Source organism: Sander vitreus, chromosome 15 (genome assembly GCF_031162955.1).
Source record: "Sander vitreus isolate 19-12246 chromosome 15, sanVit1, whole genome shotgun sequence".
Lineage (NCBI taxonomy): Eukaryota > Metazoa > Chordata > Actinopteri > Perciformes > Percidae > Sander > Sander vitreus.
Genome location: NC_135869.1, coordinates 17,106,413 through 17,118,530, shown reverse-complemented (window position 1 = coordinate 17,118,530; position 12,118 = coordinate 17,106,413). Strand labels below are relative to the sequence as shown.

At 40.6% G+C, this 12,118-nt stretch overlaps 1 protein-coding gene across 1 annotated transcript in view; it reads right to left on the bottom strand.

The window, feature by feature from the left end:
- Positions 1-12,118, bottom strand: part of ttyh2l (tweety homolog 2, like) — a 29,658-nt gene that overhangs the window by 1,831 nt on the left and 15,709 nt on the right. The window contains exons 4-13 of the mRNA XM_078269483.1: positions 11,754-11,974; positions 8,928-9,023; positions 6,055-6,127; positions 4,052-4,121; positions 3,888-3,943; positions 2,342-2,434; positions 2,164-2,256; positions 1,001-1,143; positions 630-815; positions 470-548 (exon numbers count right to left, since the gene is read on the bottom strand). Of these exons, the coding sequence (XP_078125609.1) occupies positions 470-548; positions 630-815; positions 1,001-1,143; positions 2,164-2,256; positions 2,342-2,434; positions 3,888-3,943; positions 4,052-4,121; positions 6,055-6,127; positions 8,928-9,023; positions 11,754-11,974 (1,110 nt within the window). The remainder of the gene's footprint in view (positions 1-469; positions 549-629; positions 816-1,000; positions 1,144-2,163; positions 2,257-2,341; positions 2,435-3,887; positions 3,944-4,051; positions 4,122-6,054; positions 6,128-8,927; positions 9,024-11,753; positions 11,975-12,118) is intronic.

The following is a 12,118-nucleotide window of genomic DNA, read 5'->3' as shown; positions in this document are numbered from 1 at the left end:
TTTACCAGCACAATATATCATCTAGCTTTAGCTCCAGAGACACACCACATACTTAGACTAGTCCCACCATTAAACACTAGATCCTTGCACTGTCTTTATTCAACAACAACCCATTGCTATTTCTGACATACGTAAATGTATGCACTTGTCTTAACCATTACTTTGTAAGAATTAGAAATACAATCCAAGGCAGTGGTAAAAAGCTTAGTGGCGAGAGTGTGTATTTGCATACAGAGGTGGGCTAAAAAATGTTATGTACTTCAGTCAATGGCCAGCAGAGAGCAGTCCATCACTTGCAAACTCTCCCCTCTAAGTGTTGACAGTGTGAGGTTCTATACTGTGCATAAGTATTGTTAAGTTCATGGTGCTTCCATGCATGCTTTGTGTTAGTGCTGCAGCAGTGTTGAAGTCAGTAGTGCCATCCTCGTCATCACACTAGGGACACTAGAGCCTCGTAGGGCCAACGCACCGAGGGAGGTGGTGATCCTCTCCCTATCAGCGGCACGTTCTCATATCGAGGACCCCCTCCAAACAGCATGGACTGATTCCTGTGATGGAGAGGAAAAGAAAGGCAGTAAGAGATGAAACACATAAATACAAATATACTGTCATCATCTAATTGATCTTACATGTATTCAGGTGGTGGCATGACATTAGAGGCAGATTGCGGAGGTGGATGAAGGCTGGCCTGGCTACCGAGGCTACTGGTATAGCTACAGAAACTGTGGATGTTGGACCTTCTGGGGTTGTAGGATATCCGCCGCGCTTCTGGGTTGAACGGGTCCTCCTCATCTATGTCGTCATACTCTTTGTCCCTGGATGAAAGTGGTGCACGCACACACACACACACACACACACACACACACACACACACACACACACACACACACACACACACACACCAAGACAGAAATGTGAAGAGAGTGCATGCGTTAACACTTTGTTATTGTGGGCAGTACATAATGGGATAAGGGGGTCGCTTGGTTCTCTTGGTTCTGACCTGCTGCCTATTAGTGTCCACACTCTAAAAATCGCACACACCATGGCAGAGAGTGCGCAGGCAGCCAGCAGAGAAAACAAAGAGAGGTAGAGGAGCCCTTCCACCCCATCATAGCACACACCCATTAGGGCATCCAGGTAGTCCTAGAATAATGGGCACATATAGTACAGTTATTGCAGTTATTGTCAGTATCCAGTAAAAATATTATCTTTCACAAATAACAGTTTTTTTCAAAGAGAACTTCAAGTTTATTATGTGCGTATAACTAAACCCACAGAGATGAAATCCATGAACTGAAGTTTAAAATAATGGCAATTTAAGTTAGGAGGTTTACAGAGAAACATGACATGGACACACTGATGGACTACAAAAACATGTTTGCTTATGTCACTTTTTGGGGATATTTAATTGACTTTCATTAAAGTAATTTAAAGGGCAGATTGAGTCAATCAGGACTATATACAACATTAGATTTCTATTCCAAATGTGAACTCTCTGTCTTACTGAGCAGAGATACTGACAGAAATGCAAACCTTTACAGAGACTTTATACACACAAACCCAATGTAGTCTTTTTTCAATGCTGAGACCCTCATGCTACTCAGATAACATGCATGTTGCATGTTATCTGAAATGCAACAAATGCAAATGCAACAAATGCATTCTTTGTTTGCTTTGATATTGATATTTGAGTAATGACTAACAAGCTCAGAGAACGGTCTTGACATCTGTGTGGTTGTGGGTGCTGTCACTGCTATTGAGCATTATTTAAAGTCTATTAGAGCATCCTCACATTTTTATGTGACAGACCCACCCCCACCCTCAACCTTACCTTATCTCTATGCTTTTGTTAAAGAATGACACACTTAGAGTACGTGCAGTATACAACATTACAATTGTCATATCTAAAAGCCTACATCTGATGTCACAATCACAGCAGCGAAGAAGACTCATTTCATCAGCACTGATTTTAAGATTCTTATTCCCTTTACAGATAAAACTCTGACAATCTGAAACCAGCAAACGTAAAGTTAGACTTTCAAATTAGAAAAACTGGGGGGAGGGGGGGGGGTGATAATCTGTCAAGTTGGTCCTCTTAGCGGATGTGAGTTATGCTACAAAGCAGCTCTATTAAAAAGTGTCCTGGTCGGAATCTGACCTTACCTTGTGTAGCCCACGGCAGTCGAGCAAGGCTGTTAGCTGGTGGAGACTGAACTCGGTGGAGTTCAGCAGTCGCTGGATCCCCAAAAGGTCTCTCTGTATAAAAAGGTATAATAAAAAAGGAGAGAATGATACACAATTTTCCACAGTCTGGTGTAATAGTCCCATCAGCCAGCATTACCTCAGCAGTGGGGAAGACAGGCAACGAAAACTGCAGCAAGCCCTGGATCTGGATTTGCATGGTGGTCAGAGAACGCTGGCAGATTGTCAAAGACTGTGAAAACATAATTGCCCACCAACATCACACGCACAGACATCCACAACAAACAAAGAGAGGATCATATTAAGGAGAGCATTGTTTGGGAGCAGCATGTCAACAAGCAATTTGGTGTTAAAGAAGGCTTTATAATGCACTTTACAGAGAACACATTTCTTTCCAGACAGATTATCCTTCGCCACCAAATACTGTCCCTCCTCCCATTTCCCCCAATCCAATCTCAAGCCCAAACAAAAGAGCAATATTTATATCAACTAGGCCATCAGAGGAGAAGATTATCCCTACCTACTTAACAGGCATAATTTTAATCTCTAAATGGATACTGAAATGATAACTAAGCATGTGGGTTTTAATAATTATTGGTCATGGATTAATCCTCTACGGATTTTCTCAATACATGCAATACAGTACTGCTGATGACAAAAATCCTGACACAATACAAATATTATAATACATAAGAAGTAGGATCACATTTACAGCATTCGCTAAAATTGCATGATGCAATGCAAGTGTTGAACTGTGTGTAGTGGGGAGGTGAGCCGCCTCCTCAGCGGGTGGGCACTAATTCACACTCTGTGCTCCACAATTTAGTTGATCACGTAGGCTGACCTCATCATTTCGTTAATGAATTTGAAAACATCCTGTTGCACCTGGTCAAGTACAGTAAGATGATCTTGTTTACTGCCTCTTACGAAATTTGATTTCAGAGCCATTACAGCTTCAACAATAGACATCCAGATGTTAACCAATTCTTATTAAGAAATACAATGAAAAGCAACTGGAGTTTGGTGTTTATAAAACAAGATTATATGTCTACTGGCCTTGAAATTAAGTAGTTTTCTGAATAGCATCCATGGATAAAATTCCATGGTTGTGATGCTCACACTGCACAGGTTTTGTCTGAAAGTAAGTTGTATACTTTCTATAGTTAATTTTGAGACAATTTTTGCAATGTGTGGGGTGTCTAAATCGTTTTTTGCAAAGTCATATACTATGCAAGAAGTAATAGGCTGATGCCTTTAAACATAGAAACAAATCAGGATTCTTAGTTCCCCTTCATCGTTCCTTAGGATGTTTTCAGTTGCCTCTAAAGAGTAGCTGCCTTTATGCTGCCAATATATACACAGTAAATTAAATAAATATCTAAGAGATATTGCTCGTGAAAGTACCCCAAGGCAGAGATTATGCACAGGGTAAAAAATACAGCTAATGTTTTGAGACTAACTAAAATATTCTTTGATCAAAGTTTATCACTTTAAGTAATTAAATTAGTGTTGGGGGCTCATTTTTCAGAACTGATCCGATTACGGCCCGATAATGGTTTAGCAGCTTTGCATCTAACAGGGAAAAAAACAATTTTAAAAAAGCAATACATTTTCCATTGTGTGACTTTCAGTAAACAACTACACTTGTAAGCAGACAGCTGAGAATTTGAACATTTTGTCAATACCTGTTGAAAAGGGTTTGGTAGATTCGGACTGCAGAACAAATAATAGTGTGCAACATCTAGAGGGTTAGAGAAATAGGGAGACGGGAGAGAGATAAGTATTGTGTCTTAATATGCATTGACAGAGAGCTGATATCTTTGCAATTCTGTTGGTAGAGACAACTTACCTGCACTGAGGAAATCCTTGGTTTGATTAACAATAAACTTGTCTGGAGACACACAAAAGTCACTGGTGCCCTGTAGGAAAACAACAACATACTGTAATCTTACAAGTACGCAAGACCAAAGGGAGCGCAGTATTTATTCAAGCCATGAACTACATTAAAATTCTTCTACTGCAACTGAGTAAAACTGAATTTGCACTAGGCAGTTATAGACAATCTCTCAACAACACAAACTATTTATTTTACAACATTTTTTCACCATTTAACTCTGGAGTGAGTGAGCCTGTGATTAGAAAATATTCACACAAATGGACACAGACATGTGGAATTACAGCACCATGCACATACACACACACACACACACACACACACACACACACACACACACACACACACACACACACACACAGCGTTTCACTATCTTTGTGGGGACCCGTCATTGACATAATGCATTCCCTAGCCCAGACTTATATTGACCATGTAGAGCTTGCTTTGCTGACCATGGATTAAATCTCTTAAATATTTTCATGCTCTAAAATTGATCCATGGAGACCAGCTAATGTGCATGCATAAACGATCAGGGGTCAAGGTCACGCAGTCTCTGTGCACTTAGTCTTCCCCAGGCCAGAACATAAAAACAAGGCAAAAAAAAGAAATAACTTCAATATTTTCCATGTGCATGCATAATTAACAGTTGGGGGAAATAACAGGATGCTGTTTAAATTGAATTGATTTTGTCTATGTTTCCTCTCATCAATTATGTATACATTTTTGAGCATTTTCTAGGAGACCATCATCATCTACCTTCCTTTCAAATGCAGCATGTGTTTGCACCATGTAGTTTTTGAGTAATGAGGTACAGGTGCAACAAGTTTACTTCCATGTTTTGCATACTGTCCCAAATTCAAATTAGTTTACTGGAGACCCGTGCTTTTTATTATCTACTTTTGTGTGGAGGACTGGTCTTCTTATTAATAACAAGGCGGGTACAATTATTGAGCAAATATACCTCAGCTCACCTGGGACATAACAGTCTGATAGTGACAGAGAGATGCATGCTGGAGAAAAGCTATACTCAACTATTTGATTTTAATGCAGGGTCATGTTCTACTATAACAGGCTAAACTAAGCCACAGACACAGTCCGAGGCATTGGTAATTAGATTTAACAACTGCAGAGAAGCTCTGCATTCACAGAGAACCACAAGAGAGGTCTCCATTTCACGCCTGTGTAGTTAATTTCAGGTTTAAATCAGCTGTCATTCCCCCTTTGCTTCATTTTGTCTTCACTGCATCACTTAGAACAGCTGTCCAGATGTGAAATCCATTGGGATAATCCACAGATGGGATGATCTACAGGAGGCAAGGAGATCGAGAAGAGGAGACAGTGGGCGTGGAGGAAGGCTGGAAGCAAGGGTTTACTCTTTGTACCCAAGACAGTGCCCCTGATAGGAGCTCCATTAAACACACTAAGCCCAGATGTGCTGAACACATGGTTTACAGACAGGAAGACATAACAATCTGTCAGAAATAAGGAGGATTGAAAGACAAATGAAGCTGAGCACAATCAAAGAAGAGATTTTGAAGAAAGTAAGGCTAGTAATTAATGTGAGAAACAGCTTTGTTTACAATGGCGGGGCTAAGGGTTGATAAACCTAAAACGCAAGGGACTTGTAATCAGCTTTACTGCATCACTGACTAGAGAAAAGCGCCTGTTGTAAACTAAACAAACATAATATACAGACACCCTTTAACCAGGAAAAATGTCAAAGAACACACACTTATTGACAGTAAAACCTTTGGGAAATAGGAAGCTGGTGGTTAAAATAATAAATAAATTAAACTAAATACAAGAACCACCACCGCCCACAAAGATGTCTATGGGTGCAACTCTACGGGTTAAAAAACAACCAACTGACTTTCAAAAAAAGAATACATAAATAAAAACCAAGCGTGGCAAGAATAAAAAATAAAAAAAATGTCTTCAAAAATACATTGTTTTCTCACCACAGCTGTAGCAGTGCCCGCTCCCAGTGAGGCCCAGCTTAGGATCATAGACAGCACTACAAAAGCCATGATCCTGGAGGAACACATCAAATGGGAGAGAGAGAGAGATGGGGTTGACAGGGAGATACAGACACAGACAAAGACAGCTTGTCTTTGTACCGATGATCTCCAGCTCTTTTTCACCTAGTTAATTTGATTTATTTTTTTCAGCGTTTTATTGGTAATTGCCTGAGAGGCCCAACTCACACTTTGTACTGGTGCATTGTGGATTAGAGGATACGACTGGAATTAGATTTATTATGGGGTAATATAAAGATAAATTAACTCATGACTCCTAGCTGAATTCACTTGTTAGATCTAGCTCTTATAAAATCTATTTTATCTATTCGATATAGTCTAATCAGATATAAGTTGGAGCAAAAACATTGTTCAATAGAGGTCTCACAGGGCCACAACTAAAGAGAAGTCTGGAGACTCTGTCTTTTGTCATTTCTGCTCTGCTCGATTCCGCTAGCAACATCTTAACTGGCTGCACTTTCTGCCATTCGTGGCTGCCAATCACTGTGCAATATCACTGTCGATCAAAAGCTGTCACAAGCTTTGGTTTGTCGACCTCTTGTGTTATATGCCCCCTTTTGTCTGGAAAGAGTGAAGAGTTCAACAGGGTCTTAACATTGTGGAGGTGGTTTATGGCAAAAAAAAAGACATAAAAAAACTGTTTTCCCAAGACGCCCCACTATTAACCACAATGTATTCTTGACCCGTTGGCCGGACCTAGAGAAAGTACTGTGAATTAGAGGGGAATAAACCAGTAAAAAGAATGGCCCCATGATGGATGTAAAAGGGTTGCAAAAGGCTTCGGTTCTCAACTCACTCCTCAGAGCTTCTTGAAAGCACCAATAAAAGTAGCCTGAGAGCACTTAATAATTAGTTAAGGGAGCAGACTCATCCTGCTTGTGCGATCAATGGACATTAGCGAGACCCATCAGAGAGAGATGTGAAGAGAGATCCTGGGCATCAGCTGCTAACTGACATGTAGGCTGCACTAAATTGGGCAAATGGGATTGAAAGTCTGAATTGTGAATTTGCTTGTCAGACATTTGTGTTAGTTTAAATGAATGGTTGCAATTTAATAAATCCAACATTCCCCCTCCTAATGTTCCCATTCCTTTCAGAGCTTGGGAATCTAAACTTCTTTTCTATTGTTCAGAGAAGGACGAGAACGACAGTGGTTTTGATTCATTTTGATATAAAATATAAAAATTACATTCAGCAAATTGGTTTGATTGAGCATGCTATATAGTTGCCTTTAATTGCATGTGGAAATGAAAGGCAAGTCATTGAGGAGAGGATTAAGAGCAGTGCCATTATTACATTACATTACATTACATGTCATTTAGCTGACGCTTTTATCCAAAGCGACATCCAATTAAGTGCTTTCAACCCTGAAGGTGCAAACTCCAGACAACAAGTAGTAAGTGCAAGTACATTAGTTTTAAATAAGCAAAACTACAAAGAGCCACATGAAAGTGCAGCTTCAAGAAATATATATACTTTTTTTATGTTTATCTGAGGTGTAGTCGGAAGAGATGTGTTTTTAGCCTTCAGCGGAAGATGCATAGGCTTTCGGCCATCCTAAATCATTCCACCATTTAGGAGCCAGGACAGCAGGGATTTCGTTGAGTGATTAGTTGTCACTCGCTGTGAGGGGGCAGCAAGCAGGTTGGCTGATGCAGAGCGTAGTGGGCGGGTTGGGGTATAGGGTTTGACCATGTCCCTGGATGTATGCTGGGGCGATCCATTCGTGGCCCTGTATGCAAGTACTAGTGTCTTGAATCTGATGCGGGCAGCAATTGGTAACCAGTGAAGAGAGCGGAGGAGCGGTGTAGTGTGAGACAACTTGGGGAGGTTGAAGACAAGTCGAGCTACTGCGTTTTGAATGAGATGCAGGGGCCGGATGGCACATGCAGGCAGGCCAATCAGGAGGGAGTTGCAATAGTCTAGACGTAAGATGACTAGAGCCTGAACCAGAACCTGAGCCGCCTTCTGTGTTAGAAGGGGACGTATCCTTCTGATGTTATGCAGCATGTATCTACATGATCGGGTAGTTGCAGCAATGTTGGCAGTGAAGGAGAGTTGGTCGTCAAGTGTCACACCCAGGTTTCTAGCAGTCTGGGTGGGGACTACCACAGAGTTGTCAATTGTTATAGTCAGGTCTTGGGTAGGAGAGCCCTTCCCTGGAAGGAAAATGAGCTCAGTCTTGTCAAGGTTGAGTTTCAGATGGTGTGTGGACATCCAAGAAGAAATATCAGTCAGACAGGCCGAGATATGTGCTGCTACTTGAGTTTCAGACTCCGGAAAGGAGAGAATTAGTTGGGTGTCATCTGCGTAGCTATGATAAGAAAAAACGTGCAAGTGAATGACAGATCCGAGAGAGTTGGTGTACAGAGAAAAGAGGAGGGGACCCAGGACTGATCCCTTAGGAACCCCAGTTTTGAGTGGGCAAGGTTCGTTCTGTCAGGTAAGATGTGAGCAAAGAGAGCGCAGAGCCTGAGACACCCAGATCCTGGAGTGTTGAAATGAGGATCTGGTGGTTCACTGTGTCAAAGGCAGCAGAAAGGTCCAGAAGGATGACGACGGAAGAGAGAGAGGTTGCTCTAGCAACTCAGTGCTTTTGAAGATGTAATGCTATTGTTGGTGCTGTTAATGGAGTGAGCTACAGTATATGGAGCCACAGAGGCTGACTGATGCCCTGTCTGTGATCCAGGCAGAGGCCAATAAGAACAGAGATCGACCATAAAAAGAAGAAGGAAAAAAGCCTCAGAAACAAGATGAAAAGCAAATACATCCACATACACACTCTGGGTACCTACGTGATAAGGAGCCATCGAGACTGCTTGGCCATCCCCAAGCACATGGCCAAGCAGATGACCAGATCCAGGATCAGCAACAGCAAAAAGGTCAGCCATCTACAAGACAGAAAAATTAAGCATCAGTATAACAACCCTGATTGATGACTTTTCACTTGCAGACAGCACGCTTTATGTACAAGCCTCAGGAAGGGCTGGCCCAACATATGTTCATGACCAAATGTGTGAGATCTGTGTGCGCTGTATATCAGTATTCTTGTCTCCTAGGTAGAGCCCATCTGTTTCAGGTAATTTCCAGGCTGTTGGCTTAATAATTCACAACCAGAAATCCATAGGCATTAATTTTTCAAGCTCTGAAAACGTCCTTCACAGGAATGGCCTACAGTCAGCCTGGACTTTAAGTAGATGTGTGTGTGTGTGTGTGTGTGTGTGTGTGTGTGTGTGTGTGTGTGTGTGTGTGTGTGTGTGTGTGTGTGTGAGTGACCACACAAACGTGGGAATGCTCATGACTCATTCTTAACTCCACAAGCCCTGGTAGCATTGTACTGTACATAAGTTAGTAATGACAGTAATGACAAAGCAAAATAAAGACATTGATGTTCAGGATGTCACACACACAGTGAATTCTGAAGATGCTGTATTACTGACAACAACTTGCTGTGAAGTATCTGCAGTATTGTAGTAAATCTGTACACCAAAGTCACTAGAGAATATGATTCACTCATGCTATGCAAAGAAGTGTAGATGTACTTTAATAGACTTTGAAAACAAAATGTAGACTGGTTATTCCTCTGCTCACAGAGAAGGGCACATGGATGGAGATAAACACTAAAATATACTCCACTTCACTTTATCTGCATTAACAGAACTGCAGCTTTGAGCACAGGGATGAATTCAGAAATAGAATAGGGAAGGGAGAATATAATATTGGAAAACAGAATGGTGTCATTTTTTTCCCGTTGTTCGAATAACACTGGGTTGGCCATAACATTTGCTTTTTTATCAATAAAGCCTTGCCACAGGCTGTTCATCGCTCAATGGCTGCATGAAATTCAATCAACACCCAGGAGATTGGTGTCAGAATGCACAAAGTGGCAACTGTAGTCCAAAAGAAGATCTGGTGTCACACACCTTGTGGGAATATGTATGCATTAAATTAGTGATGGGAATATGTCAGTGAGACTACTGAGGTTATTTGTGCTCGGACATGCCAGGAGTCAGAGACTTGCTATCACTATAGATGCTTCAATAAGAAGTGAAGAAGAAAATATGGAAAAAATATGTAAGTTATAAAGCCTATTAAAAAAAAAATCCTAAATCTAGTCAAATGTTTAATGCTCAAACAAATAGATTAACCAAATAAAGTCTTAATCCTCTCATTTTATTATTTATGTTGGGCTTTATAATTTATATCAGCGGGAAATAGAAGACCATGACTACGGAGTTATGCAGAAGTTTTTGCTATATTATTTACTGGTACACAGTCTACATGGCAACCAGGAAGACAATTGAGGTCATGAATCATGAATTACCTGCTTTTTTCCCCAAGCTATTTGCACTTTTTTCAATACTGCCAGTTACGGTTCTTAACTTGACTGCCACTTAATTGCCATCTGCTGACTATTACTATTTGCACTATTTTAAGAGAATACTGACAGATAGCTAAGACTGCCTTGTGTATAACCAGGGGCTAGCTGACTAACAACTGTCCATACACAAGGAAACGAGACTCATAACAAGTAAACTAAGCAATAGAATGTATAATTAATCATCTTGCAGCACACAGTTACATAAGTAGGAGCATTCCGAGGGCATAGGCTTAAAGTCAACAGTGTGTATTGCAGAACTGACATGTCACCTATGAAATGAAACATCTCAGCTGGTGACAACTATGATTCAACATATGTTTTATCAGTTGAATTAAAACTACAGAACTAATAGCACTTCAATGTTAAATGTGTTTCAGAATGAGAGCTTTACATTTTACAGTTTACTTCTACTAAGTCGACAACCTACTGGGACAGACAGGATGAGATGACATCAACTTCAGATTGCTACAGAGCTTGCTCATCCAAATAAGCTCTGTTCCTTGATAAACTTTGTGTCTATAATGTATGTCAAACAAATCCTTCTGCAGAAGGTACCTTACTACCCTAAATATATCTCCTGTGAGTCTTTCCATCCAATTTAGTTCAAACTACTCTTACAGTACTGTAATGAACAGGTTGCAAATGTGAAACTTTACGGCTTAACAGCACTATGAAGTTTTATGTGCTGATGTCAAATTACACTCCCAGTTTGGAGCAGCAGCCTTTGGAGCCTCATAAATTAGCATCCCCCTCCTAAATGAATGCTGGATATTTTATTCATTTGGACTACTTTGTTGTTGATTGGGTTTATTACTTTTCTCTCTGTTTATTGAATTTCAGTTTTGGCCTCACTTCTTTTTCACACTTCCTTTTTGAAAAGAACACTATTTTCAAACCACATCAAAATAATAATTGCAATCAATGTGAGCAGTGGGTAAGAAAATCATTTATGGTCTAATAGCCACTCTGCCATGCCTAACAATTGGTTAGAACATACGCATTGAACTCAAACTACACATTGGACAATAAGCTCAATTCCAGCTTTCATTTATTTAGCAATCAGAAGAAAATAGCTTTTCCGGTCTGTGTTCCGGAGGGAGGATCAATAAAATCCCATCTGCTCTGTGTCTGTTCTCGATCACTTACAGCTCCATTCTGAGAGGCACGTTTACTTCAACCACTCACAGATGAAATAAAATACTGTCAATCACCCCAGGAGAGTAACTAAAACTCCACCTACCTGTAATACTCAATTAAAGCTGTTTGGTCAGCAATGGCTGCCAAATCAACATTTGCTTTGGTGATATCAGGCAGAGTAGTCATCTCGCGAATGACGTTGTTAACCATCAGCTGCATGAAGCGCAGAGCTTGGAGGTAGTCTGACTTTGTGGAAAAGATTTCATCCAGTCGTTCCAGGTGCTGCTTGAGTCCAGTTTGAACATTGCCCAGAGATCCTGCAACCTAGAAAATAAAATGAAAATAAGAGAATGGAAGAAATGAAAGAAAAAAAGAAAAAAGTCGTAACAGAAAAAGGGGAGTTAGGAGGAGTCAGAGAGAAAACAGGGTCAGAAGGAAACAGGAACATGAATAAATTCATTCATGAAA